The 24,569-nt window shown below is 38.9% G+C and overlaps 1 protein-coding gene across 1 annotated transcript in view; it reads right to left on the bottom strand.

Annotated features, from left to right (window-relative positions):
- The window catches only part of cacna1c (calcium channel, voltage-dependent, L type, alpha 1C subunit), a 615,084-nt gene that overhangs the window by 326,229 nt on the left and 264,286 nt on the right, over positions 1–24,569 (bottom strand). The window contains exon 9 of the mRNA XM_059978076.1: positions 11,521–11,693. Coding sequence (XP_059834059.1) covers positions 11,521–11,693 — 173 coding nt within the window. The remainder of the gene's footprint in view (positions 1–11,520; positions 11,694–24,569) is intronic.

Here is a 24,569-nt window from a genome sequence, read left to right as displayed (position 1 = left end):
TCATCAACAATTTGTTATTTGCTGTCTTCCAAAACCATTACATTTTGTTGGCTAGTGGAAAATGGAAAAAAATATACTGACCAATGTCAGCAGTCCAATTGAAACTGCCAGGATTTAACTGCTCTCCATGCAGCAAATGGAGACTGCATCTCTGACTTTGAAATGTGTTTCTTCATACTTGGATATCAGGGTATGGACCTTAGCTATTTGGGCCAGGGATGGCCTTGACAACACAGAAATCTGTGCAAACATCTGAGATGCTGGATGGCCTGCTCTCTTTCCACATGCCATCTGTTTTTTAAGCCATGGGTTTTCAGTTGGATCTTTGTCTTCCTGTTCCCATAATGAGTTTCCTATGAAGCATGGTCAGAGTTTATGTCAGCACTTACATTAAACTAACTCCTAAATCTCTTGGGTATTCACATTAAATCAATCCTGGTGTTTTCCAGTAAAGAAGAAAACAAATGCATATTATGATACATTGTAGAGAAGACCAGATGGTGTGGATGCTCTGTAAACCCTTTTTGGTTTAGGGGCTGTCTCATTGCCTGTTAAAGACCTATCACACCCTTTCACTGATGATTTGTTTGCAGTAGCATTTCAGTTGTGCCAGTGTTTGTGCCAGCCTAATGAAGTGAACAAAGTGGATTAGGCAGTGGTGCATCCTGAATCAGAATCAGGTTTAATATCTCTGGCATATGGTGTGAAATTTGTTGTTTTGCATCAGCAATAGATTGCTATATATAATAATGAAAAACTATAAATTACAAGAAAAAGCATATATTAAAAATGAAATAGCAGTGCAGATAGCAAACAAAAAGGGAGGTAGTGTTCATGGGTTCATTATCCATTTGGGAATCTGATGGCAGAGGGGAAGAGCTGTTGCTGAAACATTGACTGAGAGTTTTCAGGCCTCTGTACTTCCTCCTTGATGGTAGCGATGAGAAGGGGCCATGTCCTCGATGATGGCAGTCCTTAACAATGGATGCTGTCATTTTGCGGCAACACCTTTTGAAGGTGTCTTCGATGTTGGGAAGGCCAGTGTCCATGATGGAGCTGGCTGAGTTTACAACTTCCTGCAGCTTTTCTGATCCTGCGTAATGGCCCTTCCGTACTAGTCTGTGATGCAACCAGTTAGAATACTTTCCACAGTACATCTGTAGAAATTTGGGAGTGTCTTTGATGACATACAAAGTCTGTTTAAACTCCTAATTAAAAATAGCCACTGATGTGCCTTCTTTGCAATTGCTTCAATATGTTTGGTAAGGAATACATCTTCAGAGGTGTTGATATCCAGGAACTTGAAACTGCTTACCCTTTTCACTGATGATCCCTCAATAAGGACTGGAGTGTGTTCCTTCAACTTCCCCTTCCTGAAGTCCACAATCAATTCCTTGGTCTGACTGACGCTGAGCGCAAGGTTGTTTTTGCACCACTCGACCAGCTGATCTATCTCTCTGCTGTATGCCTCCTCGGCCAACAATAGCTGTCACTGGCTATTTCATCAATGGTGTTTGAGCTGTGCCTAGCCACACAGTCACGAGTGTAGAGAGAGTAGAGATAAGCACACATCTTTGAGCTGTGCCAGTGATGACTGTCAGTGGACGAGATGTTATTTCTGATCCACATTGACCGTGGTCTCCCAATGCCAAAGTCAAGGATCTGGCTGCAGAAGGAGGTCTTGAGGCCCAAGGTTTGGAGCTTGTTTATTAGAACTAATGGCATGATTGTGTCCAGCAGTCATTAGTGCCCATTATGACACAAGTGAACTGGATATTTTTGTAGTCTTTTAATCTAACTTGGGACAGATTCAGGAATATATAAAAAAAAGTGGTCTGCCCACTACAATTGCTTCAATGCAATTAGAACATCGGCTTTGGCTTTGGAGCAAATGGTAGTTTGCTTATCCTGTCAGTGGATTTGGAAGATTATAAAGGACATTCAGTACTATTAACTCATTATAACTTTACATCACAAAAGTGGCAATGTTAACAGTGATACAGTACAATGTTGTTACAGTTTGAGGTCTGCTGGCATGGTAATATTGATCGGTCCTGAACACCATCTGAATGTTGCCTTTAAACATTCCCCCACCCAGTGCATAATTACACTGTAATGCAATGACAGGACCCAAGTAATTTCAGTTGGGTAGGATGTCTTTCATATATTTGCTTTTATAAAAGCAAATTAAAGAATATATGGTATGTCAAGATCAAGGCAAATTATTAAAATTAACTGTAAAAAATGCAAATAAACAATTTAGCTAGTTTTAATCACATTTTTCTCCTTAAAACATGGGGAAATATAACGTGTTGAATTTTGCTGCCCATCAAAGTTCAAAATCCAAAGGAAACTTATTATCAAGGTACATATATCTCACCATATACAACCCTGAAATTCATTTTCCTGCAGGCAATCACAGTAACTATAAGAAACAGAATAAAATCAATGAAAGACCACACCCAACAGGATGGACAAACAACCAGTGTGCAAAAGACAAAGACTGTGCAAAGGCAAAAAGAAAGCAATAAAAAGAAATAATAATGAAAATAAATAAATAAGCAATAAATATCAAAAAGATGAGTCCTTGAAAGTGAGTCCATAGATTGTGGGAACAGTTCAGTGATGGGGCGAGTGAAGTTATTCCCTCTGATTCAAAATCCTCATGGTTGAGGGATATAACTGTTCCTGAACCTGGCGGAGTGGGTCCTGAGGCTCCTGCACCTTCTTCTTGATGGCAGCAGTGAGAAAAGAGCAGTGGCCAGGATGTTGTGGATCCTTGATGATGGATGCTGCTTTCTTGCAACAGCACTCTGTGTAGACGTGCTCAATGGTGGGGAGAGCTTTACCCATGATGGACTGGGCCATATCCACTTTTCTAGGCTTTTCCATTATAGGGCATGGGTATTTCCATACTAGGCTGTGACGCACCCGTCAATATGCTCTCCAATATACATATCTATAAAAGTTTGTCAAAAGTTTTAGATGACATGATTAATCTTTGCAAACTTCTAAGAAAGTGGATGTGCTGCTGTGCTTTCTTTGTAATAGTGCTTAATTGCTGGACCCAAGACAGATCCTTTGAGATGATAACACTAAGGACACTCTCCACCTCTGATCCTCCAATGAGGACTGGCTCGTGGACCAGTTTCTGGCTCCTGAAGTCAATAATCATTTCCTTGGGTTTGCTGACAGTGAGTGAGAGGTTGCTGCTGTGTACCTATTGTTTAGTCTATCATTTGTCGGCATAGAATCCAGGACACAATTAAAGGTTTTGGTGGATAAAATTTGTTACTATGCTCCACTGCTGGATTCCAGAACAGCAGAACCAAGTGGTACTCGCAAGAAATCTTCTTTCAGTTCCCGCACCAGTCCTGATGCAGAATCACTGATTTAACGGGGACATTAAGCTTTCAGATTAAGGGGCAGAAGGCAGGTAAGTCCTTCCTTAAATTATTTTGTCTGCTGTTAATATTTCAAGTGCTTTCATGAGTTTTTAATTAGCTTCTCATTTATATTATTTAGAGTTAGCCATTAACCATTTTCATAGTTTTTAAATGTTTGAGTATCAGATGTGCTTTAAGTTGTTAAAATCCACACCAATTTTGCTGAGTGATAAAATGCCACTCACAGCTTTGCATTTGAGCAAAGTCTGTCATGGGCATTCCAGAGCGCCCCTAAAACCACAGCTTGTTCATCCTATGTAAGTCATCTGGTGCAAAGACACGGAAGGATGGCAAGACTTCCATAGGGTTACCTGCAGGCATGCAGTAGGCATGCTCAGCAAGATCCAACTCATTAAGCTGTATGCACTGCCTTCTTCTCTGCCCAACTTACTTGCTGAGTTCCTCCAGCACTTTGCGTATGTTGCTCGGATATTCAGCATCTGCAGACTTTCTCCTTTGCTTTGCTATCAAAATGCTTTCGGGATCCTAACTACAAAAATACATTTTTTGAGTGCTTTAACTTTGCCAAAATCCAAATGTTTTTGGCCAGTTTATTCAATTTGTAGCTAAGTTTAGGCAATGAAGCAGAAAACATTTAGGCAACGTTTTCATTCATGGCAATATTTAAGTAATTCTGTCAATCAAACTGACCAACTCTCCTCACTTGGCATTTATTTTTCATTTCTAGGATCTGGGCATTGGTGACAAGTCTAGCATTCGGTCACTTCCCCTAATGTCCTTTCAAAGGTAATAGTGAGCCACCTTCTTTAAGCACTGTAATCTGCAGTGCATCATTAGTGTCCAGCTTGGAACTACCAGATCTGTTCTGAGTTCACCTCATTTAACATTATCATTAATCTACACAATATAACGGATGGAGTCATTGTGTGAAGCCAGCACTGTGTTCCCTTCACAAGCACTGAGTGATGGTCACTTCTACAAATGCTCCAGGGAGATTGGTAGAGGATAACATCAAGCAGATTCATTCCTCATAGTGATTAACTGACAAGCTGTTGTAGACCCAATTTTCCACATATGTCCTTACGATATCACCACTAATTTGTCAGCTGAGGGAGTCAGCATGACCTGACATGGGACTTCATTGTGTCTGGAGTAGTTCTCGAGAACTCACGTCTAAATCTCACTGCCTATGAGGCACTCTGCCAGCCACCCTATAAGTCTAGACTCTAGGTAGGACAGGACATACCCAGGGATTATTATGAAGAAATTTAGTATATTGTCTGTAGAATTCAATTGTGATAAGCTGTTGAATGCTTATTTTCAGGCCAGATTTTCCAGTGTGGTTATTAGCCCCCAACTGTTTCTGGTCAAGTGAGTAAGGAACAAGTTTGTCATGTCTAAATTTATTGCTCTGATTAATTTTGGGTGATTTTATTCTTACTGTACCAAGGTAGTAGTTAGAGTACAATGGAGTGGCTTGTCAGACATTTTAGAGGGCTTCTTCCTTGGAAGGGCATTGGGAAACTGAGATGAGAGACCAAGGGGAGGATGGTTAGGGCCTAAGTGCTGAGGTATCCGAGACTACAGACGAGACACAAATTGAGACCAAATGAAGACAGGGTACAAAACTAGACACTAGATGAAAATCCAAAGTGGAGCTGATGTTTAAGCACCAAACCTCAGTTCAGGTGCTCTTTAAATATAGAAATCCTGGCACCAAAATATGGCGGCCAATTAGCGGGCAGACCTGACTCTTTAAAGGGGCCACACCAGCTATCCATATTCTAGACAGTCAGAATGTCTTAACCCTGGAACGTGGCATGGTTGGGTGTGTGTCGTAACAGAAAACAGCTGAATTTTTGTGTCAATCCAGTTATTTCTTTGTGGTCTTTAAAACTCATGACTATTTATTGTGCTATATGAATTAAATCATCTTCATAGCAATGCATGTGCATTTGCTTGTCCAGCTTAGGCAAGATGATGAAATATCTCCAGCCATCTTAATTCCTAAGGCTGAAATGAGATATTGGATCCTCATTATCTCTTTGAAGTTATGACATACCAGCCTTGGAGTTATGACATACCCAAGCAGGTTGATACAATCTATCCAATACCCATATTCCAATGTCTGCAGCTTATGGTAAAATCTCAGTTTTCTTAAATGCAGTTATTGAAAATAACTTGATTCCAAAATGTTTACATACAACATACTAAACCATTGTGGTCATATCAACCCTGTCTTTGTGGAAATGAGTGGCTAACGTAATGTGGGAAAAATGCACACTTTGCATATAGATTCACACTTATGAAGGTATTATGCACAAGGATGATTGTGATGATAATTTTTGTGCAGAATATATGGTGTAATATTTGAGTGTACATGTGGGTTAGAAGATATTTCGGGTCAATAACTTTAGCTTACATTAATATGATTAAAGCAGTTAGCTTCATTTGGCCAAAATGTTCATATTAAAGCAATATCAAGTAACATGACTAGATACTAGCTCATATTATCTAATCCACTGCTGGCATAAGGCCAGCCAGCAATATCTATCAGGGTAAAATTCTTTGAAAGTATTTCAGCACTGCTGGACCAGAACTTGCCGACTTCTATGAAACTAAACAGAGGTTACAATCCAACCAGGATTTATGTTCCTCTTAATTTCAGACCATTGTTTAGTTCTCTTCTGCAGAACAGCTATGTTCCTACTGTGTATTTATATTAATCCATCATTCTGAATTACTTGAATAGTAAAAGAATAAAATGTTTTTAAAACCATGAAAGCAATCAGATTGATGCTGATCACACAATTTCTTTCCTACCATTATCATAAAGATAATAGGGCTGTATTGTGCTAACTGCATTACTACCTGTCAGTTATTCAAACCTCAGTTTGTCCTTTGCATGCTCAGCCAAATATGAAAGCCAAAGTGAGCCTGAGGTCAGACACTGGCCCACCTGAACTCCTGTTGTACTGCTGAATTCCCTACTGAGTCCAAAGATAGAGTAAGTACAGCTTGAAAAGAGGGGCCATACACAAAAAAAAGTAACTATAGGTAATTATTTCAAATATTTTATTTTAATGTTTTAATTAGAATTTTAAGCTGATTTAAAATTTAGTTGTTTAATTTTTCAAAATGCTTGTAATAATTTTCACTTTAGTAATTTAAATCAATTTCGGTCATGTTTAAATGCCCGTACACTTAAAAACGTTAAAAGGCTTTGAGAGCAGCAACGTGTCAAGGATCATAGTGGCATTCCAAGGCCTCAATAATATACAACCTGAGGTCTAGGGTCGAGGTCAGCCCAAAAGGCGTTCTGTGTCAGGGAAATTGAAGTCTGGGAGGATACGATGAGTGGCATATGAGGGTAATGGGCCAAATCCTGCATTATCCATCCCACACTGCCTTCAGCAACTTCTGAAAGTGTCTATGAAAACAGTTCCAATCTAGGGGTTGCCATGGGCTACCCCTATTCCCACAAAACCACCACTTTTGCTGTTTCACCATGTCAGGTACTTCAAACTTAGACTTTCTTTGTTCCATTTTACTTGCAAACATTTTATAATTTTATACACTAATACAATGAGCCATGATATTTTTAAGGAATCAAGATGATATTTTGGATCATGGGCAAATCTGGTGAAGCTGAGATGCAAACGTTCTGTTAAGCTTCCTTAAGAGACCATATTTCGCTGGCCTGGTTCACCTGCCCAGAATTTACATCACCCATATTTACCATGTATGGATGCAGAGGATCTAATTTACCATACCGACCTGCCCCCGTTCTGGGATTTAGCAGTGTGGTTTAGGCAGTGATAGAATCTAGACCATAAGACCATAAAACATAGGAGCAGAATTAGGCCACTCAGCCCATCGAGTCTGTTCCATCATTCCATCGTGGCTGACATATTATTCCTTTCAATCCCATTCTCCTGCCTTCTCTCTGCAACCTTTGATGTCCTGACAAATCAAGAACATATCAACCTCCACTTTACCTATACTCAATGACATGAACTCCACAGCTGTTCACAACAATGAATTCCAAAGATTTCCAAACACCATCTGGCTAAAGAAATTTCCCTAAATAGATGTCCTTCTATTTTGAGGCTGTGCCCTCTGTTCTTAGACTCACCCACTAAACCAAACATCCTGTCAGCATCTACTCTATCTAGGCCTCTAAGCCTTTCGATATTTGATAGGTTTCAATGAGATCCCCCTCATTCTTCTAAATTCCAGCAAGTACTTTAAAGACACTCCTATCAAACATCAAACACTCCTATGTTAACCATTCCATTCCCAGAATCGTTCTCGTGAACTTCCTCTGGATCCTTGTCAATGCTCGTGCATCTTTTCTTAGATAAGGATCCTAAAACTGCTAACAATACTCTAAGTGCAGTCTGATCAAGATCTTATAAAGCCTCAACATTACATCCTTGCTCTTATATTCTTGTCCTCTCGAAATGAATGCTAACATTGCATTTGCCTTCCTTATCACTGACAGCCTGCAAGTTAACCATTAGGAAATCCTGCATAAGAACTCCAAAGAGTATTTACCTATCTATCTGTTTATTCATTTATCTATCAATCTATCTATCTACCTAAGTTTGTATCTACGTATTTATTGAGATACATTTTGAAACAGGCACTTCTGGTCCTTTGATCCATGCCATCCAGCAATTCAGTGATCAAGATGTAATCTGATTTAATTATGGACAATTTACAATAACCAATGAACCTACCTAATAGGCATCTGTTAGTCTCGTGAGACCGTGGATTTGTGCCTTGGAAGGTTTCCAGGGCGCAGGCCTGGGCAGGATTTTATGGGAGACCAGCAGTTGCCCAAGCTGATGTTGTCCAAAGGAAGGGCATTAGGACCCAAGCAGCTTGGCACCGGTGTCGTTAAATGCCTTGCTCAAGGACACAATGCGCTGCCTTATCTGAGGCTTGAACCGGTGACCTTCAGATCACTGGACTGATGCCTTATCCACCAGGCCAAGTGCCAACACACAATGAACCTACCTACCGGTGCATCTTTGGACTGTGGGAGGAAACCAGAGCATCTGGAGAAACCTCATATGGGTATGGGGAGAACGTACAAATTCTTTACAGGCAGTGGTAGGAACTGAACCTGGGTTACCTATACTGTAAAGCATTGTGCTAACCACTACACTACCATGCCACCCCTCAGAATATAATCTATGCCTTTATTTATTCTACCAAAGTGCATGACCATACACTTTTCTAAACTATTCCATCTACCACTTCTTTGTCCATTCTCTCAATCTGTCTAAGACCTTCTGCAGTCTCTCTGCTTCCTCAACACTACCTGCCCCTCCAGCTATCTTCATTAGACAACACCTAAACCATAATTGCAATTACTCACATGGGTTCAATCACAAGCTGCTCTAAAATGCCATCATGAAGCCACTCCACAAACTCCCTCTCTTGTGATCAACCTGATTTTCCCAACTTACCTGCATATTGAAATCTCCCATGACCTTGCCCGCACATTGCCCTGTACACATGCCTCTTCTATCTACTGTTCGGAGGCCTGTATATAATTCCCATCAGGGTCTTTTTACCCTTATACTTCTTAACTCTACCACAAGGATTCTGCATCTTCTGATCCTATGTCAGCTCTAAGGTTTTGATTTCACTTTTTACCAACAGAGGTACCCCGTCCCTTCTGCTACCTGCCTCTCCTTTTGATACAATGTGTATTCTTAGATGTTAAGATCGCAGCTATGATTTTCTTTCAGCCACGACTCAGTGATGCTCACAACATCATGCCCCCCAATGTCTAACAGCATTTCAAAATCATCTACAAATGTTTGTACCTTGTTCTGCATACTGCATGCATTCAAATATAACATCTTCAGTCCTGTATTCAACACCATTTTCAATTATGCCTCCACATCTCAATTCATCCCATTGACTGCAATGTTGCCCTATCATCTGCCTGTCCTTCCTCACAGTCTCACTACACACTGCATCTACTTTCATTCCAACTGCCCTAACTTCAGTAATACCACTCTGGCTCACATCCCCTGCCAAATTAGTTTAAACCCTCCCCAACAACTCTAACAAATCTTCCCACAAGGGTATTAGTTCCCCCGGGTTCATACGGAATCTGCCTTTATTGTGACATCCTCGGCAGACCCAACCCCAAACACCCATAACAAACTTTGACTTCTATCAAAATTGAATGCTGGGTGTTTCCAGTCACTAGTGTTATAAATAACATTCAGAAATATTGAAGAATTACTAACATTAAAGTAAAATTTAATTCTTAAAAAGTAAAAAAAGGAAAACAGTGATCAACATGGGACTCATCACCCTATTTTTCCCCCTCACACATCCTTTCCATCTGCCCATTGCCCATACACTCTTCCCATTGGTTTTTGTCCCCACTTACCTCATGGTCCACCTTCCTCACCTATCAGATTCCATTATCTACATCACTCTGGCACTTCCACCTATCACCTCCCAGCATGACACCATTACCATTCTACCCCGCTTCCTTGTCTGATAAACCTTGACTGTCCATTTCCCTCTATTGAGGCTCCCTGACCTGCTGAGTTCCTCCAGTGCTTTGTGTGCTGTACAAGCTTTTCCCTTCCATCCTAAACCTTTGCCCAAAATGCCCAATGAAATTATTGGGGTCAGAAATTCCACCCCATGTATTTGAGGGGAATTCTCTTGTGTAAAACTGTTAATCTCAGCGTGACTGGCTACTGCCACTGAATTCCAGTGGAGAGCATGTGGCAGAGCACAATGATGGACTTAGCTTCCAAATATATCAGTAAGTCTTATGATTCCACATAATACAATGCATGCAAACAAGTCCCAGGACCTGCTACATATTAAGCAGCCAGTAGATTTTGCTGACTAATATCAGCTATTCCATTTATTATTTCCAGCATTTGCTGCTGAAGATTATATTTTCTCCATTCTCTACTGGTCAGCTGAAGGTTTGAGAAGATTGGGAGACATCATGGGTAGAAGATCAGGGGAACTGTGGAGGTGACAATTGGGTGGTAGGCTGATCACAGGGAAAGGAGCAGGTATTTCTTGAAAGCCAAAGAGGAAGCACTCCTGCTCCTCCAGACTGACAAGCAGTGCTGGAAACGCACTTACCAGTTGGATCCAGCCCTTCTTGTCTCCCTTTCAGCTTCCTGGTTTCCCAAGGCTTGGGAAACCTGTGCTGGAAGAGTTAAATTAGTTAAAGTGAATAAAATACAATGCTAAAGGATCTTATTAACATCTCACAATGACATTAATTGCTGTAATTTGGATCTGTACTAATTAGGGTCCTGAAATACAAATTTTATCTACCCACCCAGCTGTTATTAGGAACTAACAGTTCTCTTCCTCTGCAGGCACGCCAGCTTAACAAGTCAGATACAACCAATGAGGAGGCACAAAGATGTAGTATTTCTGTAATCCACAACTCAGTTGAAAGGTTAGAGGGGAGATGAAGAAAATTATTTTACTAGAACTATTGTCGGGACCTGGAATTCATTGCTTCTAGAGATGGTGGTAGCAAATATGCTCATTACATTTAAAATGTAGTTGGCATTTGAAAGCTCATGCCCTATGAATCGAGTGCTAAAAAATTATACAGGGTAGCTCTTTTTCAAGCAGTACAAATATGATAGACCAAATAGTCTCCTTTAATGTCATAAGTATGATACTATGATTTTCTTCATTATAATCAGAATTGTAAGGCAAACTATTTCAATAACTTTATGTTGACTACACTAACATTGTTAATAGATTAGCAACACTGAATGCTGAAATTTCCCACATGAAACTCCACGATGTGAAAAAGCACAGATGCAGGCATACAACTACCACTTTGTGATATTATTTATTTGTACTTAATCTCTCAGATGCAAGATTTTCAGAAATAATACAATATCAGATTGCAGATATGTAAAAAGTGGCAGTCCAAGAAAATTTATGTCTTATAAATGGAACAATATGTTCAGGTTTTTAATAGTGCTATATATGTTGCACTTTTTCAATATATCAACACTATATTGTATAGTTATTAATTTTAAAAAAATATAATTATTATTTCTTACAGAAGAGAGAAAATGTTACTTACGGTTTCTAGGTTTATCGTCATCCATTCCTTCATCTTCATTTTCTGGATCGATGTCTTCAGCTTGGGTAATCCAGTCTAGATAACCTTTGAGGTCTTCCTCTAACTGTTGTTTTTCCCTTAGTTTTTGAAAATCTCCACGGGCCTTGGCCTTCTCCCTCTCTTTGGAAAACTCGCTGCATTCCCCCAAAACACAGAAAGTGTGCTTTAGATACAGAAGCAATACAATTCATCTAGCTAGAACAAATGGTGTTATCACACATTCTGTATGACCTTCCTCTGCCAATTCCAGCTGCTCTGAAGCCTGAACAATATAATACTCTTCCTTTATTTCTATTAGAAAGGGCAAATCAAGCATGAATATGCCTGCAATTTATTCATAGATTCTAGCAATGTCACAAAAAACAATGATTCCATGAGAAATTTTAAAATAAAAATATCATTAGGATCCAGATTTATCTTATCTTACTCATTTGGGATGTTTTATTCTTTAGCATTTGTAAATCCATACTTAAAAACATTATTTCAGTTATACTAATCATTGTTATGATACAATAAACAGGAAAAAAAATTCTCAGGCAGCAATAAAGGGATTGAAATAGTTTCTGCCTATGAAACTTAACATGATGGCTTAAACAATAAGTATTGATATAACATCAGAAACACATAAACTCGATGTGAAGTAAATAATCTATGGGTAGGTGTACAGTATTCTATGTTAGTAAAATTTTGCTGTTACAACTTACTGTCCAATTTACCATGTCAATTTACCAGATAATTTCCCTCATTGAGAAGCTGACAGCAAGGAGAGTAAGTTTCAGATTAAAGGACCACTCATTTAGGATCAGGATAAGGAATTTCTTCTTTCAGAAGGTCGAGCCAGAAAATCTTTGGAGTTTCTGCCCACAGGTGGCAGACCGGGAGGCTGAGTCACTGCTAAAATCAGCTTTTGTTTGATATGGGCAATAATGGAAAGCTTGATATATTGTAAAGTTTGTCAGACAGCCTTCAAGTCTTCTGGTGAATTTGCACATGTTTATCATCCAGGGTTAGTGATCAAAATTAGGTATAAGGCTTTAAAAGGAAGAGAAAGAGAGCTGTGTAAGAGGTAATAAAATGGAAAAAAAAGTGATAGAACAAAAGACTTGAGTCATTAAAAAGAAAAAGGTGTAAAAAGATTGCAAAGAAACAAGTAAAGAAATGATAGGTAAGTCCACAAAAAAATGTAAGTGTAGAATAATTACCCCAAATTACCAAAGGAATTGTTGACATTACTGCTGAGTTTTGAAATAGAAGTGTTTTTGTAACTTACAATGAGCTTCATAAGAACATAAAAAAGTCAAGAATAAAGTTTAGACTGAGACAGAGAACAAAAATAATATGTGATTGGAAGCTCAGTGTCACAATTGAGGATAGAAATGTTCTGTAACTAGGACATCTAATTAGCTTTAGGTCTCTTTAATGTAGAAGACACCATTTCTTAAGCAATGAATACACCATACTAAATTGAAAGAAATGCAAGTTAACCTCTACCTCACATGGAAAAAGTGACCTAGATTTCGGTTCCCTCTGTTTTTTTTCATGGCAATGAAATCTGATACATATAAAATGGCACCCACAACATCTTAAATCTGTGCTAAAATCTGTCAGTCTTATTTCACCCTTGTAATAGTTATGAGATCAGTATACCTTGAAATTAGTTCAGTTGCAATGTTACTTTAGAATGGTGTCCAGGAAATGGGATCCAGATGTTCCAGGAATCACAATAATGGACAGTCAGTGGTCACTCCCAGAATGATACTATAACACTATTCTAGAGATAATCCATTTACTCATCTCAGTATCCAAGCTTAACATCACATGGAAGTGGCATAGCCTCCCATATAATTAGCACCTCCAGCCAATCAATCACTCCTAATTACAGAGCCATATCTCCCAAACATGCTGTTTCCTTGAATCCACATTCCATCTCCTGAGACCCCAAACCAACCTTCAGCTTCTACAGCTGAGACCCTAATCACTCAACCAAAATCAATGCAAACCTTCCTCCCACCCTCCACCTTCATGTCGCTAGCAATCATGCTCCCCTCCCGCACTGTATTTTGAAAGCTTGTCCAGGGCTAAAAAGCTCACCAGCTTGACATTGAAGATATTGGAATAGCACAATAGAATCAAAGAACATTTAGCACATTAAATCTGTGCGAGCTCCTGAAACTGCAGTCTGGTTAATCCTATTCTTCCAGAAGTTATCTTCTACCACATGCCTATCTTAATTCCAAATGTACAGTAGATATTGGCTGATGTTATTATTATCCTTAAAACCATTTAAATCCAGATCTTTAATACTGTCTGAATGAAACAAGTTTTCTCCTCCCATACCTCTTGTATCTACTGCCCATTTTTAATGTGTTTCCTAGTCCTTGAATCATCTGTTAATGGTAAGAGATTTCCTCTATTTATCCTCTCTAAACCAGAAATAACTATACAACACTCTCAAATCTCCTCTTAAACTGTTTTTTTTCCTCCAAAGAGAATGATCACAGCTTCATTTGTCCAATCTTATTACAGAAAAAAATTCTCCCTCAAACCACTCAGCAAAACTGATTTTAGCACCCAATCTGATTTCCATATTCAGCTGGCGTTGAAAGCTATTTTTCAATTTTGGCTAAATTAGTGTGGTAGACAGGTTCAGCATAATATCCTTGCTTTTGCATTCTCTGCTTCTAATTATGAATCCTAGGATGCTTTACTCTCTCTGCTATTTTCAAGGAATCATGCACCTGCATTTTCAAGTCCCTCTCCTTCTGAGGTGTGCCTTTCAATCTATTTGCCTCACTTTATTTGTACCAAGCATGAGTGAGACTACATATAGAGTACCATGAATAGTTTTGATCTCCTCATTTAAGACAATTAACAATAGAGACAATTTAAAGCAGTGGTTCCCAAAGTTTTTGGTGTTATCACCCCATTGGCTCCCGGACCTCATGCCCAGCGCTTCCCTCTACCTTTCTGGCCATTATGATGCACAGTGAAAGAAAATAAGAACTACAAACTCATAGCAAGGACAAACAATTGCAAAAATTATTAAAATCTACAAATAAAATCATTTTAAATCTAATTACAGTACAATTTTCATTAATAACTTTAGTGTGTACATTAGTAGTTCAGCTATTCACTACTTCACTTTTTCACATTTCAGTGAGATGGATGGGCTTGGTGAAGTGATATCAGCTTCTCAACATCAGGCTAAATGGTACTCAGGGGTCTCAAATCCCCACATTATAATTTGCAGTCTGTTTCATTGCTTTGAAAGAAGTTGGAAGACTGCACTGAAACTGCATGCCACTAAATATGATGCTGGAAAGGTAATAAAGAACATCTTGACCTTTTTCCACAATGCAAGACAGTATTCATAGTTTTTTTCTGCAAACAGAAGATTTGATGTGATTTTTTTGAATCTTGGCTTCAACTCAGAGTCAATTTGTAGCAAGATCTGTTCTTCCTCCATCCTTCCTGTTAATTCATCATTGCAAGTGTTCAGGGATGGATTTATTACCCAATCTGGAATTTGGGTTAAGAGAAGATCCTGAAGTCCCTCTGACATGACTAATGCAGCTCACCCAGATGTGCACAGTATTCTTGAAGGTCGTCATCTGGTATTCTTTCTTTCTCTTCCAACTCACAGAGGCTCAAGAATTGGAAAAGATCACAACAGCCAATGTTGCACTTAAATAGGGTTAACTTGGACAGAAAAGTGGAGACAACTGATTTGAATTTGATAAGATTTACATAATTTCCTTGTAAGTGAAGATTGATTTCATTAAGCTCTTGTGAATAATTCTGACAAAATGTTGTGCCTAATATTTTCGAGTTGATAACTGAATGAAGTTTTCCCATCTTCAAAGAATTTTATCACAGTTTCAAACAGCACATAAAAGCATCTCAAGTTTTATTTATTTTATTTACCACTATGCTAACAGTATTTAATGAGCTGTGCAGGTGAACATTCAGATTGATTTGTGACAAGATGATCTCTGTGAATGGTAAATTGAATTGAATTGACTTGATTACTTGCATCCTTAAACCTTTACGTTATGTTTCCATTCAAATGTGCAATGTATAAGTATTGCAATTTATAATAAATATTATGTACAACAGGATAGTCAATATGACAGAAATACAGTTGTGTCAGCATGAGTTAAGCAGTCTGATGGCCTGGTGGAAGAAGCTGTCCCGGAGCCTGTTGGTCCTGGCTTTTATGCTGCAGTACTGTTTCCTTTATGGTAGCTGCTGGAACAGTTTGTGGTTGGGCTGCAGTTTTTTTCAAGAGAGTGATAACCCCATGGTGGTGTCCTACCATTGACGGTGCCCCATCTGTTGCACAAGCAAGAATGTTGAGTGGAACATCCTTCGCTTTAGAAAATTCCTCTATAACCTGAAATATTAACTCCCCCTTTCTATCTGTTTCTAGTCCACCTACAGAGAAAATTCTGTTGACCTAAGTACATTGCAGAATGTGTCTTCACATTCTCAGATGTTCCACTTATTCATCTTTGAACAAAGTGTTGTCGCTGAGTGGAAATCATTTTAATAATTTGCTCTGGTGAATTATACAAAACCAAACTTAGAACCTCCTTTACTGCAGGCAGAATTAGTTCTTCTCCTATTGTATGGGGCTTTCCAAATTAGGCAACGAGCAATGAAATGTTGTATGAAGCATGCAAACCATCACTGTTTTGTTGTGAAATGTGTTTTGAAAGTTTCTGAAAGTTTTCACGAAGTGACTCAAAATAAGTCAAGTTCTTGTTTGCCTTATTAGTGTGTATTCTCTTTATTATCTTGGATTACTGTATGCCCAGTCCTGTTCTTTCTTGAACCACATTTCACTTATAAGACCCATATCATAATATGAAGTCCATCGACATCATCTTCATTCTTCCACCCAATGTATACATGTATTCCAAACCTGTTTCTATATTCCTCATAGTCTCTCTTATTCTAGTCCCAAATAATAAAGCACTACTTCTATATCCTATAATAACATTCCTGTTATTTTATGACCCTTTTTCTTTCTCTAGAAATCACTAATCCGTTTCAATAACCTATATGCCTCCAGGACACAACCATTTATTCAGTTTGTGGTAAGCTTGTATCCTTCAGAAACTATTTCCTTGCTACATTTCTCTAATACTTACTAAGATAGATACTCTCCTGTATCTATATTCTTATTTTACTATTATACTGTACATTACTAAGAGTAAACAGATTAAAGAATTCTGTTTCAGAATATAATCAACCCCTTTAAAGTTTTACCTGTATATCTGAAGGTGAAGAGAATTTTTAAATGTCAGAGTTTTAGAAAACATCAGAAAAGTGTGAAATGTATGTGCTAAGGTGTCACAACAAAAGCTACTTCTATGTTTTTGTACATCTGCATGTAATTAACAACTTTGAGATACCAGTTATCACAGTGGAATAACTAAGGAATGTAATCAGCATACCAGGATAGTTAAGAAAACATAAATAAAAAGGATTATGAGCCAGATTTTGAACAACAATCTAATATCTAATATTTATTGAGATACAGTGCAGAAAAGGCCTTCCCTCTCTTCAGGCTGCACTGTCCAACACTCTGATTTAATTCCTAGCCGACTGATGGAACAATTTACAATGATCAATTAACCTACTAACTGGTACCTATTTGGACCATGGGAAGAAACTGAAGCACCCAGAGAAAACCCACATGTTGCACAGGGAGGATATACATACACAGAATTGGACTCCAAACTCTGATGCCAGAGCTGTATTAGCGTCGTGCTAATTACTACATTAAATCAGCAATGTATAATTCTGTGTGTGAGGGGAAGGGGTTACTGATGCCATGTCAGTTACAAATGACATCTGGCACTTGGAATATTCATGATGGGAATTGCACTGGACACTTGTTTATGAGTGGCCAACGTATGCAGATATGAAGTTATGAAGTATAGGACGGGATGTTGTGACCCTTTTACTATACATACTGGTGCAATCATAGCGGCTTCAAGCTATGCCAATTCATCTTTTCATTTGAATTTGAATTAACATACACAGTAAAGGGTGGGTAATGGATGACAAGGGCTATTTACTAATGGCATACCTCATGTACCAAGATACACCTTAAACAGGTGGACAGCATTCATCTAGTGAAAGGTGAGATGCTAACTATCCCATTTTATACAAACCTTCCTATTTCAGATAGAAAACTTCCTTTTACAATATGACATTGTTGTGGCATGCCAATTTTCTATAAACCTAATTAAGTTGAGTAATTTTTATTGGGATTACAAGGCCCTGTTGGACATTCGCAATGCAGAAAGCTGCTATTCTGGTTCACTGATTCACTGGTAAGACCGCCAGCATGTGAGCTGCATTGCCTTGCTTGTGGTGAGGATGAAGCCTAGGCTGTGGGGTCACCTGTTGCAAGGTGGAGAGAGCAGAGGCCTCTGTGGGTGTGCTGGAATGCATACTGGTTTGGAAGCTTGCCCCTCCCTTTGGTGCCACCCCCCCAGTGCTCAATTGGCAGAACAACAAGCTGGACCAGGACAATCTAGTCATGCCCCTCATGGACTTGTGGACTATATATTTTTTTCTCATTGACTGTATGGCTGTTTCTCTGAAATCATAATCGCATGTGTTATTTGCGCTATGTGCTGTTGATAATATATTTTGTACGTTTTCTCCCGAGGAACACTTTTATTTGGCTATATTCCTGTATGGTTGAATGATAATTAAACTTGATATGCATTTCTTCCTCTATTGCTTCAAAACAATGATATCCCTGTGGTTGAAGCATGGTTGGCAATTGGGCCACTTCCAAGACATTTGATTATTTGAAATTAGACATTGAAAAATTGCTTCAGAGGATCACTGAGTTTGCTATGTTTACTTTTGGATTGCATTGTTTTCGTACTTGTGTCAGCTGTCTAACTGATGGGAAACAGCGGGTGAACAGACACCCAGTAACAGAATTAGAATTGATTTATTATTGTCATATGTACCTAGATACAGTGAAAAGTTTGACTTGCATATTGTTCATGTAGATCAAATCATTGAACAGTGCTTGAGGTAGAACAAGGTAGTATAATAACAATGTAAATAAAGTGTAGTAATTACAGATAAAGTGTATGCAGGTGAACAATAAAATGCAAGATCATAACGATGTAGTTGTGAAATTATAGCCCATCTTATTGTACTATGAAACCACTTATAACAGTGGGGTAGAAGCTGTCCTTCAGCCAGGGGCACGTACTTTCAGTCTTTTGTATCTTCTGCCCAGTGAGAGATGGAATGTTTGGGATGATGGCAGTCTTCAATTATTCTGGCTGCTTTATTGAGACAGCAATAAGTATAGAAAGAGTCCATGGAGGAGAGGCTGATATCCATGATGTACTGAGCAGTGTCCACAGCTATCTGTAGTTTCTTGAGGTCACATGCTGAGTAGTTGCCATACCAAGCCATTATGCATCCACACAGGATGCTTTCTCTGGTGTACAAAATAAAATTGGTAAAAGTCTATGGGGACATTTCTTTAGCCTCCTTAGAAAGTAGAGGCATTGGTGAGTCTTCTTTGTACCTACATGGTTGGACCAGGACAGGCTACTGCTGATATTCACTCTTAGGAAGAGGCTCTGGTACTCTCAACCTCAACACTGCTGAAGTGGACAGGAGCATGTGCACTGCCCCCTTCCTGAAGTCAATGACCAACTCTTATGTTTTGCTGACACTGAGAGAAAGGTTGTTGTTGTGAAATCATCTTACTAAGTACTCTATCTCCCTCATAGACTCTGAATCATTATTTGAGATACAACCCAGCACAGTCATATTTTTAATATCATTTTTCATATGGAATGAATTCCACAAGGGTGGCTTAACTAACTAACTTTCAACCATGCAGAATCCTTGAATGGCAACAATGGATGAGCTTTGGTGCACAATCAAGGTAGTTAACAGACAACGTGGAGTCAGGGTGCTGCCTTGATCAGTAGGAATCAGAAGGAATATGTGCAAGTTAATTCTCCATTGGGGCTCTTGCATCCATTTCCATGGACTATCTATCCTTCTGTCAATGTAAAATGGATTTTTGTTCACATTTATCCCATGCCATCTTGAGCCCATTTCTGTTCTATGGCCAACTTCCATACAGTTAACCAACCCAATCACTGTCCTCTTGGTGCACCTCCAATGAAGAAATGGAAAGGATGCAGAAAAAGTCAATCCATTCCATTTGAGTTGCCTCTGCAAGATATTTATCTAATTAGGGCTTTATATGATTTAATATCACCTTTCATGGTATCATTTTTGTTAAGTAAACCAAGTTATGGATTTTGCTTACATCACTGTTTCTGATATGCCATAAGAATTTTTGAAATAAGGTGGACAAACTCGTGGCACAATTAGAGATTGATCGGTATGACATTGTGGGCATCACTGAGTCATGGCTGAAAGATGGCCATAGTTGGGAGCTTAATATCAAAGGATATACTTTGTATCAAGAGGACAGGCAGGAAGGCATAGGCAGTGTTGTGGTTCTGCTGGTAAGAGATGGAATTGCATCTTTAGAAAGAGGTGACAGAGAGTCAGAGAATGTTGAATCTTTGTGGGTGGAGTTAAGAAACTGCAAGGGTAAAAGAAAAAACATAATGGGAATCATATATAGGCCTCCAAATTGCAGCCAAAATGTGAGGTAGAGATTGCAAAAGGTGCTGGAAAGGGCATGTAATAAGTGTAATGGCACAAATGTAATAGGGATCTTCAATACACAAAGGGATTGGGAAAATCTGGTTTGTGTCAGATCGCAAGAGAGGAATTTTGTTGAATGCTTACAAGATGGCCTTTGAGAGCAGCTCATGCTTGAACCTACTTGGGGAAAGGTGAAATAGATTAGGTGTTGTGTAATAATCCAGATTTTATTAGGGAGTTTAAGTAAAGGAAGCCTTAGAAGACAGTGATCATAATAAGATTGAATTCATACTGCAGGTTGAGAGGGAGAAGTACATGGCAGATGTATCAGCATTGCAATGGAATAAATGGAATTACAATGCATGAGGAAGGAGCTTGCCCAGGTAGACTGGAGGAGGATACTGGTGGGGATGACGACACAGCAGTGGTGGCTGAAGTTTCTAGGAATGGGTCACAAGGTGCAGGATAGATATGTCCCACAGAAGAAGTTGTTCTCAAATGGCAGGGATAGACAACTATGACAGACTAGAGAAGTTAAGGACTGCATAAAAGCCAAGGGAAGGGCATAAGGAAGTGGGAAGTTGGACGATTGGGAAGGTCTTAAAATCCAACAAAAGGGAACTAAAAAGCTATAAGAAGGGAAAAGATGAAACATGAAGGCAAACTAGCCAATAATATAAAGCAGGATACCATAAGTTTTTCAGTGATAAAATGAGTAAAAGAGAGGTGAGAGTTGATATTGGACCACTGGAAAATGATGCTGGTGAGGTAGTAATGAGGGACAAAGAAATGGTGGAGGAACTTAATAAGTACTATGCATCAGTCTTCACTGTGGAAGACATTACAAGTGTGCCAGAGGTCCGTGAGTGTCAGGGAGCAGGAGTGAGTACCATTGCTATTACAAAGGAAAAAGTGCTAAGCAAACTGGAAGGTCTTAAGGTGGATAAATCACCTGGACCAGATGATCTACATCACAGTCTTGAGAGAGGTTTGCTGAAGAGATAGCAGATGAATTGGTTATGACCTTTCAAGAATCACTTGATTCTGGCATGGTGCTGGAGGACTGCTAAATCGCAGATGTCACTCCACTCTTTAAGAAGGGAGGAAGGGAAACAAAAAGGAATTATACGTCAGTTAGCCTAACCTCAGTGGTTGGGAAAGTGTTGGAGTCCGTTATTAAGGATGAGGCTTTGGGGTACTATAGACTATTAATAAAATAATTCACAGTCAGTATGGTTTCTGTGAAGGGAAATCTTGCCTGACAAATCTGTTAGAGTCCTCTGAGGAAGTAATAAGTAAGGTGGACAAAGGAGAAGCAGTGGATGTCATTATTTGGATTTTCAGAAGGCATTTGATAAGGTGCCTCATGAGGTTGCTTAACAAGATAAAATCCTATGGTGTTATAGGAATGATACTGGCATGGATAGGGGAATGGCTGACAGGCAGGAGGCAGTGAGTGGGAATATAAGGGGTCTTTGCTGGTTGGCTGCCAGTGACTAGTGATGTTCCTCAGGAGTCAGTATTGGGACTACTACTTTTCACATTGTTTGTCACCAATTTCAATAATGGAATTGATGGCTTTGTGGCAAAGTTTGTGGATGATACAAAGATAGAAGGTAGTGCTGAGAAAGCAATGTGATTGCAGAAGGACTTAGACACATTGGACGAATGGGCTGTCTGCACCACTCTCTGCAGAGTCCTGCGATTGAGTGAAGTACAGTTCCCATACCAGGCATTGATGCAGCCAATCAGGATGCTCTCAGTTGTGCCCCTATACAAAGTTCTTAGGATCTGGGGGCCCATAGCAAACTTCTTCAACCGTCTGAGGTGAAAGGGATGCTGTTGTGCCTTTTTCACCACACAGCCAGTATGTACTGACCATGTGAGGTTCTTGGTGATTTTTATGCCAAGGAACTTTAAGCTGTTCACTTTCTCAACCTCAGATTCATTGATGTCAATAGGGCTTAGCCTGTCTCCATTCCTCCTGTAATCCACAACCAACTCCTTTGTTTTTACGACATTGAGGGAGAGGTTGGTTTCTTGACACCACTGGGTTGGGTGAGGACTTCTCTGTCGGCTGCCTCTTATTATTTGAGATTAGACCAATCAATGTAGTGTAGTCAGCAAATATAATTAGCAGATTGGAGCTGTGGGTGGTGACAGAGTCATGGGTATACCAAGAGTAAAGGAGGGGACTTAGGATACAGCCCTGAGGGGCACCTGTGTTGAGGGTCAGAGGGGTAGAGGTGAGGGAGCTCACACTAACCACCCGCTGGTGATCTGTCAGGAATGAAGTAGTCAGTGTTTGGCAGCTTTGGGCCTGTACTCACTGGAATTTAGAACAATATGGGGGATCTTATTGAAAACTACCGAATATTCAAAGGACTAAATAAGTTGAGTGTGGAGAGGATGTTTCCTAAGGTAAGGGTGTCCAGAATAGAAGGACACAGCCTCAAAATTGAGGGTTGTCCCTTTAGAACAGAATTATGGAGGATTTTTTTTTTGCCTGAGTAGTGAATCTGTGGAGTGCTCTGCCACTAACAGCTTAAAGTGAAAATTGATAGTTTCTTGATTGGCAGGGGATCAAAAGGTTATGGAGAAAAGGCAGGTGTATGGGGTTGAGCGGGATCCAAGATCAGCCATGATGGAATGGTGGAGCAGACTCGATGGGCTGAATGACCTAATTGTGCGTCTTATGGTCTAATATCTTTTTTCATTTCAACCTTATTCTTGCATGGTAGTAATCTTAAATACTCCCAAGTTTCAGTGAATTTAATACTAGAAGCTTTTATAATGTTGAGTAACTCAACATCCACCATCTTTTCTAGTCTTCAAAGTTCAAGTCTCACATCTTTTTGTATCATCTTATTTAAATTTTGATGCAGCCTCTCTACAGATGGAAACTATAAAGAACTTTAGAGTAAAACAAGCACACATAAAATACACTTTTGTTTGACTTTATATATACACACAGGTCAATATCCTCACCTATATCCTCACAATATCCGCAACATGCTTCATCTGTACAAGATGCCTATTATTCTATCCATGGACTAGCCTATCATTTCCACACACATTAGCATTCCCACTGCTTTTATTTTCTGTTCTGCTGCTCTTACAACTCAAGATGACGTATTCATTTTATTAATTTTTATTAACTTTTAATTTACCTAGGTTTTTGAACCTCAGTAATATCTCTATTCCGTTGTTCCAAAGTATTACTGCTTCACATTACTCTGCATTAAATTTGTCCATGTAGGTACATCTTCCATTGACTAATCTTCCCTATTTTGAATAGTCCTCTTCACAAGTAAAATGTTCACCAGTCTTTGTAGCATATCAAACTTTGAAATTAGCACACCCATAAATCCAAATCTATATATCTATATAAAATAATCACAAAAAGCACAGTGCAGCAAAGGTGGTTATTATATCCAGTGAGTCATTACTCCTAGATTTCCGTATAACTCTACAAGTTTTATCTCCTCCAATAATCTATTCTATTGAATCTGTTTTCATCATCCTATCAAATAGTCAATTCCATTAAAGAAGTCAATCACAATGTCTTGGGTTCCTTGCAAATCATGTTTATAAATGATTAATATAGTCTTTTTTGTCATTCATTCTTTAGCCACTGGGTTTCCTTTACTCAGACTGCCTTCCCAGAAAGAGTTGCTCAAATTGGCAAACAATGTTCCTGCAGAGGCCCATCATGTTTTCAATAACATAACTTTATAGTTCTCATACTCCATGCAATTACTTATAAATAAGTATTTAAATCCTTTGCTTAATCAGCCTTACATCTTATTTGAAGAAAAGCATCTAGGAGTTATTGTTTGACCGCTTATCTTACCTTGTATCATATAGCTTGTACTTTGCTTTCTCACATCACCAAAGTGATAAATCTCAACTGCTGTATATGTAATGGAAGGATACGGAAAATGTGTAGACAGAGTAGATTAATCTAGTTAGCCATTTGATTGCCAATTTAATTGGTTCAGCATAATACTGCAGGACAAATATCCTTCTCCTGTGCTGTACTGGTCTATGTCTACGTAGACTTCCTCATTGTATTGTTCTCCCTGAAGCTTATTAATTTATTTATATGTATTCCATCAACTTATTTAATGGTTGTTTGCAAATTCTGAAATGATGCCATGCATTTCCAAGTCTTCAATGCATAAATTGTGCTCTTTGGTATAACATTATATATACTCAGATGAGAACAATTTTCAAAAACTGGCACCAAGAATATTCCCCATTGTATCACCATAATTTATATATTAAAAGTGTTTTAATCCAATGAGAATAGGTATAAAATATAATCATAA

Source organism: Hypanus sabinus, chromosome 8 (genome assembly GCF_030144855.1).
Source record: "Hypanus sabinus isolate sHypSab1 chromosome 8, sHypSab1.hap1, whole genome shotgun sequence".
Lineage (NCBI taxonomy): Eukaryota > Metazoa > Chordata > Chondrichthyes > Myliobatiformes > Dasyatidae > Hypanus > Hypanus sabinus.
Note: the sequence above shows the minus strand (reverse complement) of the source record. Positions and strands in the feature narration are given on the sequence as shown.